Here is a 23,676-nt window from a genome sequence, read left to right as displayed (position 1 = left end):
GCTGGGCTCAACCACTGGGATCACACAGACAGGAGACAGGGAGCAGGGTTTTCAGCAACCAGTGCTCAGATTTTGCAGATGGTGCCCCTCCTGGCAGCGGTGCCCAAACAGAGATCCCAGCCAGGGTTCACCCACCTGCAGGGCTGAGCCAGTAGCTGATCCCACCCTAAAATAATTCTGGTTTAATTGATCCGGGGTCTACGTTAACATAACAAAGTCCGCATATGACAAGTCCATAGCTAACATCATACTCAATGGTGAAAGAAGGAAAGATTTTCCTCTAAGATCAGGAATAAGACAAGGGTACCCACTCTTACCAACTCCTGTTAAACATAGTCCTGGAAGTACTACAGAGTATTCAGGCAAGAAAAAGAAATAAAAGGCATCCAAATCAGAAAGGAAGAAGGAAAACTGTCTCTGTTTGCAGATGACATGATCTTATATAGAGAAAATCCTGAAGACGCCACCAAAAATCTGTTAGACTAATAAATGAATTCAGTAAGGTTGCAGGATACAAAATTAATGCATAACATTAGTTGTGTTTCTATATACTAAAAATAAATTGCCTGAGGGGCGCCTGGGTGGCGCAGTTGGTTAAGCGTCCGACTTCAGCCAGGTCACGATCTCGCGGTCCGTGGGTTCAAGCCCCGCGTCGGGCTCTGGGCTGATGGCTCAGAGCCTGGAGCCTGTTTCCGATTCTGTGTCTCCCTCTCTCTCTGCCCCTCCCCCGTTCATGCTCTGTCTCTCTCTGTCCCAAAAATAAAATAAACGTTGAAAAAAAATAAAAAATAAATAAATAAATAAATTGCCTGAAAAAAAAAGAAAATTATCTCATTTACAATAGCATCAAAACCAATAAAATATCTAGCAATAAATTTAACCAAGGAGGTGAAAAATCGATACACTAAAAACTAGAAGGCATTGATGAAAGAAATTGAAGAGGGCACAAATAAATGGAAAGATATCCCTTGTTCACAGATTGGAAGAATTAAAAATTTTTAAGTGTCCATAATACACAAAGCCGTCTATAGATTCAATGAAATCCCTGTCAAGATTCCAATGGCATTTTTAACAGAAATAGAAAAATGAACCCTAAAATTTGTATGGAACCACAAAAGACCCCAAATAGCCAAAACAATCTTGCAAAAGAGAAATGAAGCTGGAGGCATCACACTTCCTGATTTCAAACTACATTACAAAGCTTTAGTAATCAGGAGGCAGTTCAAGATGGCAGGATAGGAAGATTCTGAACTCACCTCCACCCACGGACACAAATTTACAAAGACCTGAAAACTACCTGAACAAGCACCTCCACAACAAAGAACAAAAGGGCCACCTGAAAATGGGTAGAAGAGGCAGAGACACGGTCTTACAGAAAACCTCACCCCAATGCTGCAACCCACAGTCAGGAGGGATCTCGTAAATACAGGACTTCTCCCTGAGGGGTATGGGGTTTGTGCCCCACATAAGGCACCCCAACCTTTGGAACCTGCACCAGAGTAACAACCCCCCACCAAATGTCTGGTTTTGAAAGCCAAAGGGGCAAACATTCAGGAAATTCACAGTGCTGTAGGAAACAGAGACTCTGTTCTTAAGGGCTCAACGTATAGACTCACTCGCCCCAAAACCTGGTACAGAAGCAGCAGTCTAGAAAGTGCTAGACCGTAAGTGAAGAAGATTCATTTGTTAATCTTTTTTTAATTTTTTTTTAAAATGTTTATTTATTTTTGAGACAGAGAGAGACAGAGCATGAACGGGGGAGGGGCAGAGAGAGAGGGAGACACAGAATCTGAAACAGGCTCCGGGCTCTGAGCAGTCAGCACAGAGCCCGACATGGGGCTCGAACTCAGGGAACGCGAGATCATGACCTGAGCCAAAGTCGGACGCTCAACCGACTGAGCCACCCAGGCGCCCCTCATTTGTTAATCTTAAAATTGCTGTAGGCGCAGAAGCCTGGTAGAACTCTCTCTGGGGACAGAGACGCTGGAGGGTACCATTTCTGGCGTTTTTCCTTGACCCTGTTATTGCCAGTGAGTGAGTCCCATTCCTGTGTGCCACTCCATCGTGGCTCTACCAAAGCCAGCCAGTGTGCACAGCCCACACAGGGGATGTCCCTTCAGTGCGTGGATCTGGTGATCAAGGGGGATTGTGTTTAGGAGTCCTATGGGTCTGAAACCATTGGAAAGACGGTTCTTAACAAGCTACCATCCCCGAGGGGCTGCACCGACAACAGACTAAAACACACCCTTGGTCTTCCTGTGAAAAAACTTCAGCCTGAGGGGTGGGGAAGTTTCAGATTTACCACACATCTAAAGGCTACAGAAGTGCTCTCAGGGAACGCTGGCTGAAGGATACCATCTTTGAACTCTCACTTGGCCTCACTACAGCTTGCTGGCATCTCCCAGAAAGAAGCTCATATACTCATCTAGAGCCCCGAATTTGCATCAGTCCCTAAGGGGAGGCCTCCAGATTGCTTGGTCTGGAGGCCAGCAAGGCCTATGATTACAGTCCCACGGGACCATATATATATATTTGCATACATTAAAGATGCTAATTGAGGTTCTAGTTTCCAATCAGCCTGAAACTAGGTGCTGAGATCCCTCCGTCTGGAACACTCACAGGCCTTGACACAATAACTGGAACCTACCAAGGAAAACCCAGGCTGCTCAGACAATCATAAAGGTTTGAGAGACAACTAGAGCAAGGTTAAACAATGAGGTACATCCCCTACACGATGCGACTCCTGCAAGACTAGGAGAGGCAGCCATTTTGCCTAGTATAAAGAATCAACCTCAGAGAGTCAAGTAAAATGAGGAGACAGAGGAATACATTTCAAATGAAAGAACAAGATAAAACCCTGGGGAAAAAAATCTTAATCAAACAGAGATAAGTAACTTGCCTGACAAAGAGTCATACAGATGCTCACCAAACTTGGGAGAAGAATGGACGTACACAGTGAGAAGTTCAACAAAGACATAAACATAAGGCAGTACCAAAGTCACAAAACGGAAGAATACAATAACTGAACTGAAAGATACACTATAGGAGTTCGAGAGCAGGCTGGATGAAGCAGATAGAATCAGTGAGCTGAAATAGAGGGAGTGGCACTCACCCAAACCAAGCAGCAACAAGAAAAAAGTTGTAAAAGTGAATATAGCTTAAGAGATTCACAGGACAACATCAAGTAGAAAATCATGTGTATTATAGGGGTCCCAGAAGGAGAAGAGAGAAAGGGGCAAAAAGCTTATTTGAAGAAATAATTGCTGAGAACTTCCCTTACCTGGGAAAGGAAAGAGACATCTGGATCCAAGAAGCCCAGAGACTTCCAAAGAAGATGACCCCAAAGAGACCCACACCAACACACATTATAATTAAAATGTCAAAAGTTAAGGAAGGAAAGAAGGAAAGAAGGAAGGAAGGAAGGAAGGAAGGAAGGAAGGAAGGAAAGAAGGAAAGAAGGAAGGTGGGGAGGAAGGAAGGGAAAAGAAAAAAGAAAATTATAGGCCATATTAGACATCCCTGATGAACATCAATGCAAAAATCCTCAACAAAATATTAGTAAACTCAATTTGACAATACATTTAAAGGATCATATACCGTGATCAAGTGGGATTTATTCCAGGGATACAAGGATGATTCAACATCTGCACATCAATCAACATGGTACACCACATTAATGGAGTGAAAGATAAAAATCATATGATCATCTCAACAGATGCAGAAAAACCACTTATAAAATTCACTTACCATAAAAACTCCCAACAAAGTAGGTATATGGTCACCGAAAGGCCATATGTGACAAGCCCACAGCTAACATCATACTCAACAGTGAGAAGCTAAAAGCTTTCCCACTATTATCAGGAATAAGACAAGGATGCCCACTCTTACCATTCTTAATCAACATAGTATTGGAAGTCCTAGCCAGTGCAATTAGGCAGGAAAAAATATAAAAAGCATACAATTGGAAAGGAAAAAGTAAAACTGTCACTATTTGTAAATGACACGATTTTATATAATGAAAACCCTAAGGACTCCACCAAAAAGCTGTCAGAACTACTAACCGAATTCAGTAGAGTTGCAGGGTACAAAATCAATATAAAAAAATCTGTTGCTTTCTTTTTATACAGTAACGATGAACTATCAGGAAGAGAAATTAAGAAACCAATTCTGTTTACAATTGCATCAAAAAAGAATAAAATACCTACAAGTAATTTTTTAAACAATTTTTATTTATTTATTTATTTATTTATTTATTTATTTATTTATTTAGAGAGTGAGCAGGCAAGAGGAAGAGAGAAAGAGAATCTTAAGCAGGCTCCATGCTCAGCATGGAGCCTGATGTGGGCTCGATCCCACAACCCTGGGATCATGACCTGAGCGGAAATCAAGAGTCGGACACTCAACCAAATGAGTCACCCAGGCGCCCCTACCTACAAATAAATTTAACTAAGGAGGTGAAAGACCCATACACTGAAAACAATAAGACACTGATTAAAGACACTAAAGAAGACACAAATAAATGGGAAGACATTCTATGTTCATGGATTGGAAGAGTTAGGACTGTTAAAACATGCAAAGCAGTCTACAGATTCAATGCAATCTCTAACAAAATTCCAGTCATTTTTCACAGAAATAGGACAATCCACTTGTATGAAACCACAAAAGATCCCAAATAGCCAAAGCCATCTTGAAAAAAAACAACAAAGCTGCAGGCTTTTCAAACTATACTATAAAGCTACAGTATTTAAAACAGTATGGCACCGGGGTAAAAACAGACACAGATCAATGGAACAGAATACAGAGCCCAGAAATAAACCCAGGCACACATGGTTAATTAATTTATGACAGAGAGGCAAAAATACACAAGGGGAAAAGACCAGTCTTTTCAAAAAATGGTGTTAGGAAAACCAGACAGTCACATGCAAAAGAATAAAACTGGATCACTATCTTACACCACAGACAAAATTAACTCAAAATGGATTACAGACTTGATTGAAAGACCTGAAACTATAAAATTCCTAAGAGAAAACATATATACATACATACATAATATGAAGTATTATTCAGCCACAAAAAAGAAGGAAATTCTGCCATTTGCAACAACATGGATAAAACTTGACAGTATTATGCTAAATGAAATAAGTCAGACTGAGAAAGGCAAATACTGAATGACCTAACCTATACGTGGGATCTCAAAAAACTGAACTCCCAGAAACACAGAGTAGACTGGTGATCACTAGAGGTGGGGTTTAGGGATTGAGGGAAATGAGTGAATGTGGTCAAAGTGTGCAAATAATTATAAAACGAGAAAGTTATAAAATGAGTAAGTCTGGGGGATGGTCATTATAGTATTGTACTGTACATCTCGAAAGATCGAGAATAGATCTTGAGTTCTCGACACATATGCACACACAATTTTAACTACATGAGGTGATGGATGTGTTAAGAACCGCATTGTGGTAACCTCATATATCAAATCATCATCCTATATACCTTAAACTTACACAGTATTATATGTCAATTGTATCTCAATAAGCTGGAAAAAGAAAAAGGAAAAAAATGAAGACTGGAAAAATAAAAAAGACGCCGGCTAAGATCACGGACAGCAGGGTGTGAGGGCACCCCCATCTGTGTATCCGTCAATCTGCAAGGAAAATATTTGCGCCTCCTCAGGTTTGTACTCTATAGAGAAGCCTTCACTGAATTATATTTTTTATGTTATATCTCCAACTTTAAAAATCAAGCGTTTATATAATAAAAGACCAGATAAAGAACTTTCTGTATATTCTATAATACCACTATTAGACACTGCCTGCTACACTAATATTCCTTACATAATGGACATGATTGACTTCACAGAATCCAGTTCCAAGAAAAAGTTGATCTCTCCTGTCAATTGTTATGTTCCGTTTTTATCTATTTTTGATCGCATAAGAATTTTATAACCTCCATGTTATCCTTTTTGCTTTGTTGCCAGAAGCTAAGGACAAAATATGTTCAAGTACAGTAAATACAATTACCTAAAGTTTTGGAACAATTTCCCTATTTCTGTATAATAATTTTATTAAACATGTATTTTCTAATATAATTCTGACTATAGCAACAAACAATGAAATGATAAATAAATGTAGCTGACAAATAAACAATAATTAACAAACCAATAAACAATAAGTAAAATGACTCCAGTGTTGGCTTTGTATTTAGATTGCTTCAACCTCTGGGAGGAAGACTGACAGAATAAAGGGCTTCCGTCTTTCCAAAAACTCACACCTAACTCAGCTCCCTGCCTTCTTACGTACATCTCCTAACGCCTTACAGAGTATAGTAATTTTCTCATGTTGCTTTATACCGCTATTTAAATTAATAATAATTTTTCCTTTGAGAGAAAGGAAAAGCTGAAATAAATCATTTTGAATTCTACAGAAATCTGTTCTGAGAAAACAGGATTGTTATTTACCAGAGATTTTATTTTTTGGGTCACAATAGCAGTGACAGTGTCTTGTTTTGTTGGGCGCTGCATCCCTAACACCTAGAGTAGCATCTGGCAGCGAGCAGGGGCTTGACAAACAGCTGGATGAATGAATAAACTATTAGGAATACACTATCCTTTGTCTTAGAACATATAATAAAACAATCAAGGAAATCTGTTACTAGTGTTGTAACTCCTATTTTTATCAAAGGTGCTGTTCAGAATCACTAAGAAAATGATGAAACAGGCGAGATGCCACTGCAATCAATACTGCATTTTTGTAAATCCTATTTTTTTTTCCAGTCGATGTTGTTAGAGCCTCAGGTCACTTACACATTATAGAAAACTAAAAAAAATTTAAAGCTACACATTTTCTGATGCCATAAATGTTATATCGGGCCTTAATAAAATATTATGAATTTTCATTAAAAACACTCAAAAACCTACCTTCTCTTTTAAAAGTCGGAAGAGAATCCATGGTATTATGCACAAAATATAGAGTACTATTGTGTGCTGATTACATAAGCTAAGGCCACAGCAGAAAGCACCAATTTTAGCTATCTGAAAAAAAAAAAATCTAAGTTAGAAATTCATCTAAAACTCATAAGTAAGTACGATGGTAAAAAACTATTCTTTATATTAAAACCAAGCACTTGTACCATAGGTCAGGCTGAAGTCAACCTCTTAGACACAAGCAGTCACACTTCAACAGACACTAATATTTATCACCATTATTTTTTCTAATATTGCCCATTCTCATCCAATCACTGCAGTTTGACCTTACATGACTGCCTTCAAATTAAGTTTCCGAAAGTTCTGTGTGATGACTAGATAAGTCCTAACAACAGTAGGATACTGTGTCATTGAAGTAAAACCTGTAACTAAAGCTCAGTCATTCTTTCCGTTTCATTTTTTCTCCTATTAAATAAAGTACAATAGGGACGCCTGGGTGACTCAGTTGGTTAAGTGGTCGACTCTGGTTTCAGCTCAGGTCATGATCTCATGGTTTGGGAGTTTGGGAGTTTGGAGTTTGTGAGCTGCGCTCACAGCTTGGAGCCTGCTTCGGATCCTTTGTCTCCCTCTCTCTGCCTCTCCCTCTCTCTCAAAAATAAATAAATGTCAAAAAAAATTTTAATAATAAGTAAAATAAGGTGTAACACTTTTTTATTTAGAAACCAAGTCATGGGTGCTGTTTTTGCTTTTTTTGAACATGTGCAATTTTCATAATCAGAAAAAGTTATTTTGAACAAAAAGTAAACTCTAAAGCAGCACAGAACTGTTTATGGAAACCCCAGATAAACCAGGGTATTCTTCTGTTCATATATTCTTTAGCAACAAAAAGTTGCCTATACTAAGATGGTTTGGTACCTTCCAATGTGTAGACTGTAAGCTCCTAGAAGACCGGGTTCCTTCACATTTCAAATGATTCTGATATTAGCATTTGCCTTATAATTTATTGTAACCTCTTCTGAACTACTTTGTTTATACATTTGATACTCTTCTTATAGTTAAAAAATAGTACAATATTTTGGTATTTTTTTTTGAGGGAGAGAGAATCTTAAGCAGGCTTCTCGCCCAGCATGGAGCCTGATGCGGGGCTTGATCTCATGACTGTGAGATCATGGCCTGAACCGAAATCAAGAGTCGGATGCTTAACTGACTAAGCCACCCAGGTGCACCCTGCCCCAACAGTACAAATTGGATCTTTTTGGCAATTAGAGAGTCAGTCAATGTACCATATTGGCATATAACCTAAGGTGGTCAGTCTGGAGCTTGGCCTCTTATGACCACACATGCGCACATGCACACACACGTGACGGTGGGGCTAACCACCAAGCCTATCTCTCCCACAGGACTCGGAGGGGGTTCCAATCCTCTCATTCTCCAGAAAGCTTCTGAACTCTGAGAGGAAAAAAAGTCCCATGTTGTATAAAGGCTATCACGGGTCACCGTAAAAGAACTCAGAATATTTTCTCTCTCGACATGCCTAGATTACCTTGACAGTAATCAGATCAGATACACAGCGCCCAAACCAAAGTTAAAAGGAAATATAGCAACTGTCTAAAAATTAAAACAAAAAGTGATTTCACTTTGATCAAAATAGGTTACCTTTGATCTTTCTTTGGCGGTTGCTGCCTCCTCAAAATGTACAGTAAGAGCCATAAGCAGCCCCACAAACAGATTGTTTAAGCTGAAAACCTCTGCTGCAATGGACCAGTGCCATGTTAGACGAGAGAATGAAAACACCCCCGCAGCAAGGATTCCTCCAGCATGGGAGCCAGAAAGCCTGCAAACACAGATAACATGAAATCTTCTTTCCCAACAAAAAGAACCGACTTTATTTTCCTTTTTAGAAACTGTAGCGGCAGAAATTATGACAGTCACCCAGCCCTATCCCAACACATTATATGGTTAATACATTACTTTCATATAATAATTTCTTCCCACACGTTTTAATTAGCAAGTCCATATATTAACTTATCAACAAATGAGGGAACGAGCCGGCTGGGTCTCCCATGCACTGAATGAGGTTTAGTTCTCAGATGGAACCTCTAGGATTCGAGCCAGTGCAGAAAGCCTGAAGTGAGAGTAGCTGGAGAGATAACAAGTAGTAGCTGGAGAGATACTGAGTCACTTTTCTTGCTATAGCCGCAAAGAAGGATGGTCTGGTTAACATGGAGCTATGCTGAATTGTAAAAATTAATGAAATGGCAGACGATCTATTCAGGAACACCCTTTCCCACTTCTTGTGGCATGTATGGACCTAGGCACCTTCCACACGACCACACTAGAGTGTATCTCTCAACATATGGCAAAGACGTCTTCGTCACAATATTTGGTGATTTGAAGATCTTGAAAGTTAAGGTCTTAGTTTCTAGTGATTTCTTCTCAAAACAAAGTTGAAGTTGAAAACGGAGTATCTTCTTTTAAAGACAGGGATGGGAATGTGAATTTCATTAACACAAAGAGAACCAAACGCTACACTTGGAAACAAATTTCTCAGCCCCAGTGCCAACGAGAGGCAGACGTCTCAAATAGATCAGGAAGCTGGATCTCAATCCAGAGATCTGATTTGAGACTGGCAACATGATGGAATATGTTAGCACAGCAATGTCCTATTTCACTCGAAGTCTAAAATGATGAAAGAGCTGTTACCAAATATCTCTAACACGTGTTGTGATTTAGTAAGCATTACCATATCTAATAGTTACAATATTATATAGCCCTAAGTCATCGCTTTTAAACTATATTGTTTTGTGTAAAAAGTGGAGTAATTTTGTGAAGTAGTTGTGGCTTTTAATCAAGCATTTTAGAAAAAAAGTTAAAATACAATTTTGATATCACTGAACCTGTTTTTGAGGTCCTCTTTGCAATTTATTTCTTTTCTTTCCCTTATAAAGGTCACCAGTTTCCTATTTCTTTCAGGGTTCCCCATTCTTCCAATGACCCTGATTCAACACATTAAAGCATTTCTTCCTTCTAAATTACATTCCAAATTCCTTTCAACTTGTCCTCATACTACCCTAGACTCAATTATTTTAATAGTTTCCTGTTTCTTCTGTTTTCCAATCAATTCTGCAATATAACATCACATTAAACTTCTTAAAACATGCTCTTTATGACTACCTAGCCCCCCAATTTAAGGACTCTTCATTGCCTGTAGGAAACGAGCCAGGTTGGAATCCACGCTCCCAGCGAATAGTACCTAGCCGCTAATTACCAGCATTATTATCTCTACCAACCAGTTAGGCTCCTCAAAATTCCCTAATAAGACATCCTTATTCCCAGTGCCATACCTCTGCTCATGCTGTACCCACGAACTGAATGTCGTTTCAGCTTCTATTTATTCAACCTCTACTCTTTTCTCAAATTTCTCTTCAATTCCCAGGTTTCTAGCTCATCTTGGAATATTTATGGCATGTTAACTGCCTGCAATAATTATTCTGACATTATTTTTGAAATGTGAACCGGAGTTAAACTTCATTTATATTGGAAGTCTTTAGCTCCAAGCACAGAAAGGAAACTCAGTGAATGAGAGAATGAATTAATCTTAAAGAATGGTAACATTTTTAAAGGAATTTCCATGTTTCACCTGTCAATATTATTTTAGAAAGTCAGCATAAGATATAAGATTCCTTCCTCTACTTAAAACATAAATTCAGGGTGCCTGGGTGGCTCACTTAGTTAAGCGTCCTATTTTGGCTCAGGTCATGATCTCATGGTTTGTGAGTTCAAGCCCCGCATCAGGCTCTGTGCTGACAGCTCAGAGCCTGGAACCTGCTTCAGATTCTGTGTCTCCCTCTCTCTGCCCCTCCCCGCTCACGCTCTGTCTCTGTCAAAAAAATGAATAAGCATCAAAAAAAAAAAAAAAAAAACCACACACACAAATTAGCTTCCTTGGAAAACTGGCTGATTCCAGGTCTGTGGTAGCTCAAGTATAAAATGAATCTGAACTATCTTGTGCCAGAACGTAAGGAAGTGTTCAAAAGGGGACATGACAAAAGGACAAGGAGTCAGCTTAAAGGGGCCAAATCAGGGATAATTTAAATATCAATAATTATAGTAATAGATTGCAACCCAATGAATAAATAACCTATAGTGATATAAACAAATAAACGGGAGAAGAGAAAGTCCATAGAAAGTCAACAACTAATAACTGTAGAAGAAATGATGGAATTTGGCAGTGATCACCATCAGAATAATGGATACCAAAATTAGTGGGTAAGAGTTTTGCAGTAACAGAAATATGTACATAAGTTGAAACGTATCTGTCTAGAAATAGATTAACTACAAAAGGAAAAATGCTAACGTTACAGTGGCAAACCAGGCAGACACAATCTTAACCACATGATCAAAGTTAATGCCCAGAAATAGGACAAACATCATATACTTCCTGATCTAGTCCCATCAAAAGAATAGAGCATCATTTCTAAGGTAATCTTGCCAAAATGTATTACCTGAAGCTACAGACAAATTCAAATTGAAGAACATTCTATAAAATAACTGGCCAATATATACCCCCAAAAATGTCAAGGTCTTGAAAGACAAAAACAAAAAGCAAAAAAAACAAAAAAAACAAAAAACATAGGTCCATATGAAGACTAAAGGGATACAACAATAGAATAAAAGGTATGATCTCGAATTTTCTTCTGTGAAATAGGATATTATTGGAATAATTGGCAAAGTCTGAATCACCTCTGTAGATAACAGTGTTGTATCAGTGATAATTTCCTGACTTTAAGAAATGCACTGTGGATATGTAGGAAAATGCGCTTGTTTTTAAGAAACACCCCTTGAAGCATTTAAGGGTAAAAGGGTACCATCTATGCAGCTTACTCTTAAATGGTTAAAAACAAAACAATACACACATATGGCTTGTGGCTAATGATACTGAGCATCTTTTCAAGTGCTTATTGGCTATCTGTATGTCTTCCTTGGAGATGTTTATTCAGACCCATTGCCCACTTAAAAATTAGGTTGCCCTTTGTATTATTGTACAGTTCTTCTCAACTTCCTTTTGATACATTTCTTTTCTGTGAAACACAGCTAGAGTCCATTGCTTGCATCCAAGAGCCCTGACTGAAACACGCTGCCTTCCCTCTTTGTTATTTCTATTACGTTTTCAAGGGAAACTATGTGAGCAAATTCTGAAAATAAATGCTGAAGATGCCATAGCTTTGTGAAAAGCAGAAGAGACAGCAGTATGTCTAAGAACAGAATGCATGCATACATACATAAGATATGAAGAATACAAAACATTTTGGAGGTCTCATCATTTTACTATTTGATTTGCGGTTTTCCTAGCAATGTATATAAGCTAAGCTTATACAAATTTCATTGATTTCAGCAGCCTTTTGTAAACAGTGAATATCCATTAAAACACACGTATTTCAACAAACTGCCTTTAAATCTGCTTTATGCTAAGATTCAGAATCAATCACCATTTTCCCAACCATGTAACATGTATAAATGAGTGGGTTAAAAAAACAGAGACATGGCACAAGAACAGACACTCAGATCAGTGGAACAGAATACAGAACCCAGAAATGGACCCACAAACGTATGGTCAACTAATCTTTGACAAAGCAGGAAAGAATATTCAATGGAATAAAGACAGTCTCTTCAGCAAGTGGTGCTGGGAAAATTGGACAGAGACATGCAGAAGAATGAACCTGGACCACTTTCTTACATCATACACAAAAATAAACTTAAAATGGATGAAAGACCTAAATGTATGACAGGAAGCCATCAAAATCCTCAAGGAGAAAGCAGGCAAAAACCTCTTTTATCTTGGCCGCAGCAACTTCTTACTCAACACATCTCCAGAGGCAAGGGAAACAAAAGCAAAAATGAACTATTGGGACCTCATCAAAATAAAAAGCTTCTGCACAGCGAAGGAAACAACCAGCAAAACTAAAAGGCAAACCGACAGAATGGGAGAAGATATTTGCAAATGATGTATCAGAGACAGGGTTAGTATCCAAAATCTACAAAGAACTTATCAAACTCAACACCCAAAAAACAAATAATCCAGTGAAGAAATGGGCAGAAGACATGATAGACACTTCTCCAAAGAAGGCATCCAGATGGCCAACCGACACATGAAAAAATGCTCCACATCACTCATCATCAGAGAAATACAAATCAAAACCACAATGAGATACCACCTTACACCTGTCAGAATGGCTAACATTGACAATTCAGGCAACAACAGATATTGGCGAGGATGCCGAGAAAGCGGATCTCTTTTGCATTGTTGGTGGGAATGCAAGCTGGTGCAGCCACTCTGGAAAACAGTATGGAGGTTCCTCAAAAAATTAAAAATAGAACTACCCTATGACCCAGCAATTGCACTACTAGGTATTTATCAAGGGATACAGGTGTGCTATTTCGAAGGGACATATGCACCCCAATGTTTATAGCAGCACTATCAACAATAGCCAAAGTATGGAAAGAGCACAAATGTCCATCGATGGATGAATGGATAAAGAAGATGTGGAATATGTATACAATGGAGTATTACTCAGCAATCAAAAAGAATGAAATCTTGCCATTTGCAACTACGTGGATGGAACTAGAGGGCATTATGCTAAGTGAAATTAGTCAGAGAAAGACAAATATCATATGACTTCACTCATATGAGGACTTTAAGATACAGAACAGATGAACATAAGGAAGGGAAACAAAAACAATATTAAAACAAGAGAGGGACAAAAGATGGACAAAGACTCTTAAATATGGAGAACAGAGGGTTGCTGGAGGGGTTGTGGGAGGGGGCATGGGCTAAATGGGTAAGGGGCACTAAGGAATCTACTCCTGAAATCATTCTTGCACTATATGCTCACCAATTTGGATGTAAATTTAAAAAAATTAAATTAAAAAAAAAAATAAAGGAGAACCCCCCCCACCCCCCAAAAAGAAAAATTAAAGAGGAGACAATTCAAAACATCTGTTGGGGGGCACCTCCACAAGTCGAGGAGGGACACATACAAGGATTTGCAAGTTGCAATAGATGCTCAGGGAGGCCGCAGAGACGGTGGGTGTGGAGTGGCAGGATCCATGGGTGTGGCCGTGGAAAGGTCTGAGGCAACCTGAGCTGGCCTGGAAAGGCTGGATAGAGCCAGGGTTAGCGGCTTTACTATGTGGGTAGGACAGAAGGGCAGGAGGGAAGGGAGTCTGTACTGAACCATGGGGCCTAGACTGGGTAGGGAAGGAAGCAAAGCAGCAGAAAGCTGATGAAGGCAACAAAAAGGATGAGCAAAGGGCTCTAGGTCTCAGTTAAATGGAAGACAAGTGTAGAGGCATCAAGGAAATGAGTGAACCGAAAGCTGAAGTCACTCCAGGTAGTGGAAAGTCAGCTGGGGAAGGGGACATCGAACTGGTAAAGGGTGGAACAGGCCTGTTAAACAAGAACTCGATCCGATTATTGAAAGCAGGGGATGGGAAATCCCATGCTAACAAGGACATGTGATGCCCCACATCGGCACACTGCTAGCTGAGTCTGGGTTCTGCTGACAAGTCAAAGGATGATGTCTGCAATGGGAAGCATGAGGACTTTCTGAAGACTCTGGCGGTCTTCAGTTCGCTCACTGACTGTGCAGCCAGGCAATCTCGGTATATTGTCCAAGGCATATTACATTATCTGAGCTTGCTTCGTTTCACCCGAATGGACACAGCTAACTGACTAGAGAGCAAGTTGAAGTGAACGGTGATTTCAGGAAGACATTTCAGGATCATTTTCAGGATCATCAGCTTCCTGTTGTCCACATCCGTAGCCTCTATTCTCTGTTCTCACCTTAGCATTCTCTTGAAATAGCACCCAGTTATCCAACTGCTAAATACAACAGGCTCCCAGGACCTCTCTGCTGTACTGATCCCAGACCCAGACCCACTCTACTGAGTTGACCCGGGCTCCGCCTCCCTCTGGTGTTCCTTCTGTGGCCCTCGATCTTCCTTCTGTGTTTTCTCTGAATGGCTCCCCTTCATCCGTTATCTCCTTCAAAGCTGATGTTTCCAAGATCTCATTCTCAGGCAACTCTTCTCACGCGTACATACTCCCCACGGGTGGCCTTATCCACTCACTGTCTTGACTTCAGCTACCGACTGCAAACTGAAGTAACCAAATCTGTCTCTATACTGCCTCCCCCTTAGTTGCAGACTGACGTGTCTCCAACTGACTGCTGTACACCTCACAACAAAGCCACTCCAGCTCTGGGTGTCCCACAGAACCTGAATATCAACATGGGCAAAGTTAATTTCTCATCCTCTTCCCTAAATGATTCCTGCTCCTGTATTCTGTCTTAGTGGTTTTCAGTATCTACCTAGTTTAGTTACCTAAGAAACCTAAAGTCGTTGTCAAAACTCCTGTCCCTATCTCCACGTCGAACATACCATTTCCTGCCAGTTTTACTTCATCAACGTTTTAAAAACTCATTCGCCTCTCCGTCCATACTGCTACTGCCCTATATCAGCCGTTAGGCTCACATCAACTTGGTGGCTTTGCATGTTGTGTGCCTCCAGCCCTCGGCTCACCATTGCCACCAGAACGAAGGATCCAAAACATACTTGCTCTTGCACATTTCTGCCTCCAACCCTGTAATGACTCCTCTTTGATTATAAAACATTTTACAATGTCCTCATTACGACAGGCAAGACCTTTCATGATCTGGTCTCAGCCTACGTGCAGCTTCATTTTTTGACATAACCCATCTCATAGTTTGTGTTCTAGCAACACTAGGTGAGTTTTAAGTTCCAGTACTTACAGGCTGTTTCTACTCCATCTCTGGGTTTCTTTGCCGATGAGCAGTGCTGCTGGGTACATTTTTCCAACAAGTTTTTCCTAAAGTACTTTCACTAAGACTAGGGTAGTTTGCTCCTTCTCCAGATTCTATTAAGTCAAATGTATTAAGTGGATACTGAATACACATGTTTTTCCGTATTTCTAAAACTGTACAATCCTGAGGAACAGAAATTTTTAACTGCAACCTAATCAAAACACAGTTAAGGAAGCCAGATATGGGGAACTTGAAGTCCTCTAAATAATGTATTACAAAGCCAACAGACTTATTTTTGGACTACTGAAACCACTGTATGGCCATTTCAGCATATCTGTATATTTTAAAAATTAAAAGCATATCTCACTTTACATATGTGTGCTTGTCCCTAAAAAAGCCTTTTGATTTTTGGGAAACTAAAGGTTTTTTCACCTATGTGTTTCAGACATTCTTTATCTTTAGTTTTTGATGCTCTCTGAATAACAATGGTTTCTAATTATCTCAACATAAGTCCAAGTATTTCTAAATAAAGCTTTTCTAAAGTTACATATGCCACTATTTAGAAGTCAATCTTTTTTTTTCATTGCAAAAAAACTGAAAGGAAAGATGTTTTGGTATTGGGGTAAATTTTGTTTACGAATCATGTTGTCTTTCACTGTTGTGCTTTACTATCATAAAAGCGGTACCTTAGTAACAAATGAAATTGAGGGAAATATTAAAGGATTCATGTTTGCTTCTATTACATTAACTTTTGTTATACTAGTTTTTGTTACATTAGTAACAAAATTTTATTTTTAAAAAATAAAGCAATGTCCATATGGATGTATCTTACAGAAACTAGGGAATAACCCGTTTTTCCACCCTGTACTTTAATTCAAGTGTTTCAATATTCTCTTGGCAAGAGTATAGAAATCATAATTTTACCTAAAAGAATTTTATATTACTTTGTTCCTTGTCTAAAGTGAATATTTCAAAGGAGATAAGAAAGTAGAGATTTACAGTTACTCACATTGCCTTCCACATACTAATGTATAAATAAAGTCCCTTAAATTTTCTCACGTTTTTCAGAAATTTCAAAGACAATAGGTTTTCACCTTATGTCTTATTGAGCCAAATATCAATGAACCATCCATATCAATAAGCCACACTGCAAGTCTAAGATAGAAGACATTAAATGTGCAAAAGATTTACTTAAGTGATGATGCAAAAATCACACTGATGAATACGTCTGAAGGTGAATCTTATTTAAGCAAACAAGATGACTAAGCAAACCCTTTTATTATCTGTTTATGTATGAATCTTTAAAAAGGTATTTTTGAGGGCACCTGGGGGGCTCAGTCGGTTAAGCATCCGACTTCAGCTCAGGTCGTGATCTCATAGTTTGTGGTTCAAGCTCTGCGTTGGGCTCTGTGCTGACAGCCCAGAGCCTGGAGCCTGCTTTGGATTCTGTGTCTCCTCTCTCTCTCTGCCCCTCATGTTCTGTCTGTCTCTCAAGAATGAATAAACATTTAAAAAATTAAAAAAATAAAATAAAATAAATAAAAAAGTATTTTTGTATGAGTGTACAGAATACCTACAGCCTCCAACTAAGCCATCATCTATTCTGATTCCTGGGGTCTTTGTTATTTTATGAGCCTGGACAAAGATGATCCCTCTGAACGAAGGGTGCCCGGAGTAAATGATTAGGCAAGTTAGCTGTAATCTCTTTTGGGGAATAACTATTTTTTATCTATTTATTTGTTCATTAAAAACAATTTTTTTAGACAGGGGGAGAGAGAACACGTTGGAGAGAGGGGCAGAGGGAGAGAGAAAAAGAGAATCTTAGCTCCCTGCTCAGCATGGAGCCCCAACGCGGGGCTGGATCCCACGACCCCAGGATCCACCTGGGCTGAAATCAAGAGTCCAATGCTCAACTGACTGGGCCACCCAGGCACCCCTTGGGGAATAATTCTAACCAGAACACATATTCCGCAATTTTTTTTCCCTCAAAAGGCTACATATATATATTTATAGTTTGGGGTGGGAGGGCAGAATTAAATTATCTAAGTAGAAGGAAACACTATTCATACACCTTACGGAATACAATACTGTTAAGTGAATTAGTAGTCTAAACTTCTGGCTAAGTAATCTTTCTTTTAAAAATATACAGAAGGAGGGCTGCCTGAGTGGCTCAGTCAGCCGAAGTGTAGGACTCCTGATTTTGGCTCAGGTCATGATCCAGAATCATGGGATTGAGCCCCGCCATGCTCAGTGCTGAGCACAGATAGAGCCTGCTTGGGATTCTCTCCCTCTCTCCCTCTGTCATCTCCCCCACTCAGCCCCCCCCCTCTAAAATTAAAAAAAAAAAAAAGAAAAAGAAAAAAAATATATGGAAGAAATTTCCAATCTGACATTATTACCTAAGCATGAGATTTAAGTAAAATTGTTGTTCTGGGTCCACAAAATGAGCTGTTTGGTATCAATCCATAAAGTCAAATGTACAGATGGACTATAAATAGACGTAAATCCAAAATAAGGTAAAACAACGGTCATCTACCCATAGACGTAGTCTGAGGATTTTTTTTTTTTTCAAATTAAAATGACATAATTAAAAACACTATTGTGTTTTCACTCAGCAATCCCAGAGTCCTACTTTCCATTTTCATTTTATTCTTTTGAATAAATATGCTTAACCATTTTTTTTTTACAAAGCAACTAAGGAGTTAGTAAATTTATTTATATATACTTAATGCGTTAAAGTGGCATCTTAAAATGAGCTCACTAAAAAGAGGCACATTTATCTACTGACATTGATGAAACTGCTTCAATAAAAAAGAAAAAGAGAAATTCAAATGAGGTGGTGAATAAAATAAGAAGTCTCTTCACCAGAACTCAAGAATAAATTGCAAAACAGTCTAAACTATTTTCCATTTTAATTTAAGGACACCTTATGATATGAGAAAAAATGTTTTCCATTCTCATTTAGATTTTCACAGAGCCTCATAGAAGGAGGTCAGAAAACACATTTCTTCAACTGAAATACGTATTTTTAGAATCTAACCTGACTTATAGAAAGATAACATGTTATGAAGCCGTATGAAGAAATAATCGCTTACTTAAAACACCATTACTGTGATCATTTTAATAACACAACCACTATATTGTAAAAGATAGTCACATGTCAGTACTAACAATCAAAATCCAAGTTGTTACACTTTGCGAGAGGGATGCTGAATTTAAGGGCTCATACTAATAGAGTAAAGCAATGATATAGATGATTCAAAACATCCAATAATCTAAAAGTCACTGAAGTATGTTTTATTTTATATAAACATGTTTTTATGTTACATGTAAAATATATTTTCCAGTATATTTGCAGTAAATAAATCTTCCAAATTGCTTTGTGCTTGGGGTAACACTAAATGTCACGCAGTTCACATTCTAGTAAAGTACAGTGGTTAGTCAATAAAGAAAGATGTGCCAAGAGTATGATAGACAGTATGGGAAGGGTGGTCAAGTATTTAAAATTTCATCCAGATAATGCAAATAACAAGAATTCTCCACTGGGGTATGGAATATGGGGTAAGGATTAAGATCGTCCTAACAAATGTGAAGCTCAGAATTCTATGGTTAATACACAAGTGCCTTCTTTTTGGTCCACAAAATCCATGAGACCTAGATAAGATTCCTAGGAAAGGTACTGATTGTGCAGGAGTTTTCTCACTGATGGAATACTCTTCATCTGTTGACACAATGGATAAATCAGGAGGTTACAATTTACACCACTGACACAGGTTTGCTATTGATGATAAGGTATATTTTTCTTTCTACTACGTGGTATTTGATTTTCATGTGTAGTCACATGTTTGTCTAACCCACAATCAAAAGGCAAATAACAGAAACCTGAGATTCTTTCAGAACACACATTTGACGTGCCTCATAAAATTCATTTGTCTTCAGTGTTTGTATTTGTCTTCAGTGTTACTTGCATGCAAAGGACCCAACATGGAAGGTACCCGACGCTCCCTTCTACGCTGCAAACTCCTGCTTGAAGTAAGCAGGACCGAGCAGGCAGGCCACAATGCAGCATTTGAGAATTATTGTTAAGTATTTACTATTAGCGTCGACTCTTACTGACAACTAAAAACATGTAATGGCTTACAGGGAAGAAGTAAGGTAAAGCAGGACACAACGAACAGCAAAGTTCTTATCCTTCTTGTTCACGAAAACTATATAAATGTTACTTCTGGCTCAATCACATAATCAACACTTATCTATGTACCTCTTCAGTGCACCTGGAAAAAGGTCAAACTGGGAAGCCAGCTACTGCTGAACCTCTCTTTCCATGGTCGTTCACTCACCCCCAGTTATAACAAATACACACTGAGCATCTCATATGCCCCAATACTCTGTGGGCAAATTACAGTCAGTGGCCAGTTTGGACCTAATTAACATAAACCAATCATTGAGGGCAGGGTATATGAAAGTTACGTCATGGAAAATAAATTAATTAATTAAAAAAATAAAGTTACATGTTGGAAGCCACCACCACTGCCTCTAAAAAAATGTAAAATACTTCCACCTTTAATAACTTTGCAAACAATCCCTTTTTCCACATTTGATAAAAATTTACTTTCACTCCAGATAAAATCCTACCAAGGTTTGTTCCATTTCATGAGATTCAATCAAAAGGAAAACTGGTTCTAGCCTGAATTTTCAGTTACATAAGTATCAACTACTAAAAGTATGCTAAAAGGAAAAGTATGAAGTATTACTCCTGATTTTAAGCCACTAAATAACATTGGGGGAAAAACTGTAAAGTCCTCAAAAACACCCAACTGAAATGGAAGGAGTAAGATTATGAATATCTTCCATAAAGTATAATCACACAATTCCCATTAAAATTCAGATTTATGCATTAACCACTAAATAATAAAGTTACTCAAGGTTTAGAACAATTCCTTTTATTATAGCTCATCAACTTACACCTAAATGTCTGAAGGAAAAAACACTGAACTGGGCTTTCTAGGAATCACCATCGTACGCTTCACTTTTTAACTAAGTTTTCATGGTATGCCAAATAATTTGCACAGTGGGAGGCACGATTTCTTGAAAGCAACCAACTCCAAAATAACCCCCAAATTACAAATTTTCATCACATTTTGTCTGAAATGTTTAAAAACACAGAAGACCCCCAAACAGCCTATTACCCAAGCTTGATGGCGTATTTTGTGTTCAAACCTGGATGGTTAAAAAGTATACTCCAGCCAATTGTTCTCAGAGGCCTTGGCCATGACACGGCATCATGCTAAGTCCCTTTAAACCCAAAACTTAGAAGATGCTGCATACTTTTTTAAACAATTAAGATACGAAACGTGTACGAAGGAAACTTAAAAGATCCAAATAACTCAACTCAGCAGAATGAGCGTATTAAACTGTTTTCACCAGCAACACTAACCAACTCAATAAACAATAGAGATTTAATGTTAAGTAGTTTCATTATGCAAAGTTATGAAGCATATCTTAATACTTCCATTCCTTCAGACTGCTGTTTTTATGCCTTTGAGAAGTAGCAAATCTATATGAGTTATGATCTATAATTTTATTTGTAATTTTAAGAAATATATGCATTTATGATTACAGCCCTAATGACTGATGACTAGTTCCAGTGGCAAAATCTCGGCAGGAAACAGATTTAGCAATTTGAATGTTTTATAAGTTTTTGTAATTGAGGAAACTTTTCATAATCTGACATTTGTTAAAACCACTTATTAGAAATTATGCAGCACAGTAGCTGTGGAAATATGAGCTAGCTTCACAATTATAAAGTCAGCCTATGTAGCCCTTTCCTATTGTATATAGTGGCATAAACCCCACAGCGGCCTATCAGCTAACTGGCAGGCAGGGGGCTGCTCTATTCAAAGTGAGAGATACAAGCTGCAGGGCAAAAACCTGGCAGCTCCCATCTGACCCCACAATCCCCTACTGGTGACAGCTCCAAGCTCCATGGCAAATTAGGCCTTCTCATATTACAATTGGAGAAGACAGATTCCATTAGCAGTATCTGAAATTGAGTGGAGAGCTGCACTGTTATCAGACTTGACTCATAAGCACTGCTATTAATCAGAGCTATGATAGCATTTATATATTTCAAGCTATCTGCTGCCGCTGTGATATTCTGCTACAAAGGGTTGATGGGACTTAGGAAAGTGAACAATAGAGCTTTCTGGGAAAAGCAGAGTAAATCAAGAAAGTCTATGACTTCCGCACATTCTGAAGGGATTGTGGTTTACATAAATTTTCTCCCAATTGGAGATTGAGCTCTTCCTCATCTTACACATGGGATTTAGTTGTCACTCAATGGTAACAGCTGTGAAAAGGTGAAGCGGCCCACCGCTCAGAATATTGCCTTCGCTTTTAAAGCAATTAACCCATGAACAGGAGGATACCTGGTGATATCAAAGGGATTAGGCCAGCCAGTGCATTATTAACATTTCCTTGAACTAATTCTAACTCTGACTAGCTGTCAGAAAAGACTCTACAGTCTTAAAAAAGAGTTTTTGCCCTGCTTTTTTCCCCTTCAAAATGAAGTGCTGCTATTTGAGCCTAATATGTCCCTCTACTTATAAGAAAATGCAAATGAACCAAGCTCTTAATATGCTTAACCAGTCTGAGTCAATGCAATTTTAATACAAGTATGAGAGAAATATATGATCAATTAACCAGGGATCAAGACAGATATTCTCCTGAATGGAAATTAATGCTCCAGTACTTTCCATTCTTCTTCAACTACAAAAACTTGGGGCCTATTTGTTACTTATGCATAGTTACCTCTGAAATTAGGAAGAGCTTCACATTATTCTCTATGGCAATAATCTAAAATACTCTCTGAGCTGGAAAATCCAAATGTCCCTTAAGCAGGAGATTCTACATTCTCTAAGGTATGGCATTTTAATTTTCTATTCTTTATTGAATGGAGTCTTAGCTGAAGCTGCAAGAGTCGCAGACACAGGGCTCAGAATCAAGTATTCCTCTTCTAAAAGTTTAAGCAAATTAATTTTTAGCAGCAGCATAATGTTTAGAATTATATTGCTTATACAAAACAAGATACCCCACAAATAAAATACTGGCACAAAACGACCTGCCGGAAGATATTTAAATATCACCGAAACTGGTTAAGTTCTTTGCAGCAGGTAGGCAGAGTTTCAATACACCTTTAATTATTATTTGTACTCATATATTCTAGCTAACGTGGTTGACATCAAGAGATCTGATTTCTTACTGTGCAGTGTTAACAGTGTTAGAAAGTTTTTTTTATGCAAGTGTCCTAAAACAGTAGTTGCTAGAAAAAAAAAATTGAAAACCTGTTTAATGGTTAGCGACTTTGTCTTAATTCCTTTAAGATAAGCACTGAATTTTGATTATAAAAACTAAAATAGTTTTACTTTCGAGCCACATTCGTCCTCAACAAACATTGTTGAAAGAATTCTTCTAGAGTTCCACTTGGTCCATAATAGTTTGGAAAGGATATGCTGACTCTCAAACCTATTGAGAATATATTTCCTGCCCTGTAATTCCCAAAATAAACGATACAAGATACACCCTCATCTGAGATCATAGGCAATTTAAATCTTCCCTGAGGTAAAGAATTTTTTTTTTTTAATTTTTTTTTCAACGTTTTTTATTTATTTTTGGGACAGAGAGAGACAGAGCATGAACGGGGGAGGGGCAGAGAGAGAGGGAGACACAGAATCGGAAACAGGCTCCAGGCTCCGAGCCATCAGCCCAGAGCCCGACGCGGGGCTCGAACTCACGGAAAGCGAGATCGTGACCTGGCTGAAGTCGGACGCTTAACCGACTGCGCCACCCAGGCGCCCCGAGGTAAAGAATTTTTAACAATGCTATCAACATACTCCATCTTCTTTTAGGGATACCAGAACATACGAGACGTAA

The 23,676-nt window shown here is 38.5% G+C and overlaps 1 protein-coding gene across 10 annotated transcripts in view; it reads right to left on the bottom strand.

The window, feature by feature from the left end:
- The window catches only part of TMEM260 (transmembrane protein 260), a 91,443-nt gene that overhangs the window by 57,342 nt on the left and 10,425 nt on the right, over window positions 1–23,676 (bottom strand). For all 10 annotated transcript variants that reach the window (XR_005790901.1, XM_040477238.1, XM_040477231.1 and 7 more), the window contains 2 exons: window positions 8,579–8,756; window positions 6,917–7,030 (listed from right to left, as the gene is read on the bottom strand). Coding sequence is in view for 9 of the 10 variants with exons in the window: in XM_040477238.1 (XP_040333172.1) it covers window positions 6,917–7,030; window positions 8,579–8,756 (292 nt within the window). In the remaining variant the exon portion in view is untranslated. The remainder of the gene's footprint in view (window positions 1–6,916; window positions 7,031–8,578; window positions 8,757–23,676) is intronic.

This window comes from Herpailurus yagouaroundi, unplaced genomic scaffold, assembly GCF_014898765.1.
Source record: "Herpailurus yagouaroundi ecotype Mexico unplaced genomic scaffold, PumYag 141, whole genome shotgun sequence".
NCBI classification, from domain to species: domain Eukaryota; kingdom Metazoa; phylum Chordata; class Mammalia; order Carnivora; family Felidae; genus Herpailurus; species Herpailurus yagouaroundi.
The sequence above is the reverse complement of the archived record's forward strand: the minus strand, read 5'-3'. Positions and strand labels throughout refer to the sequence as shown.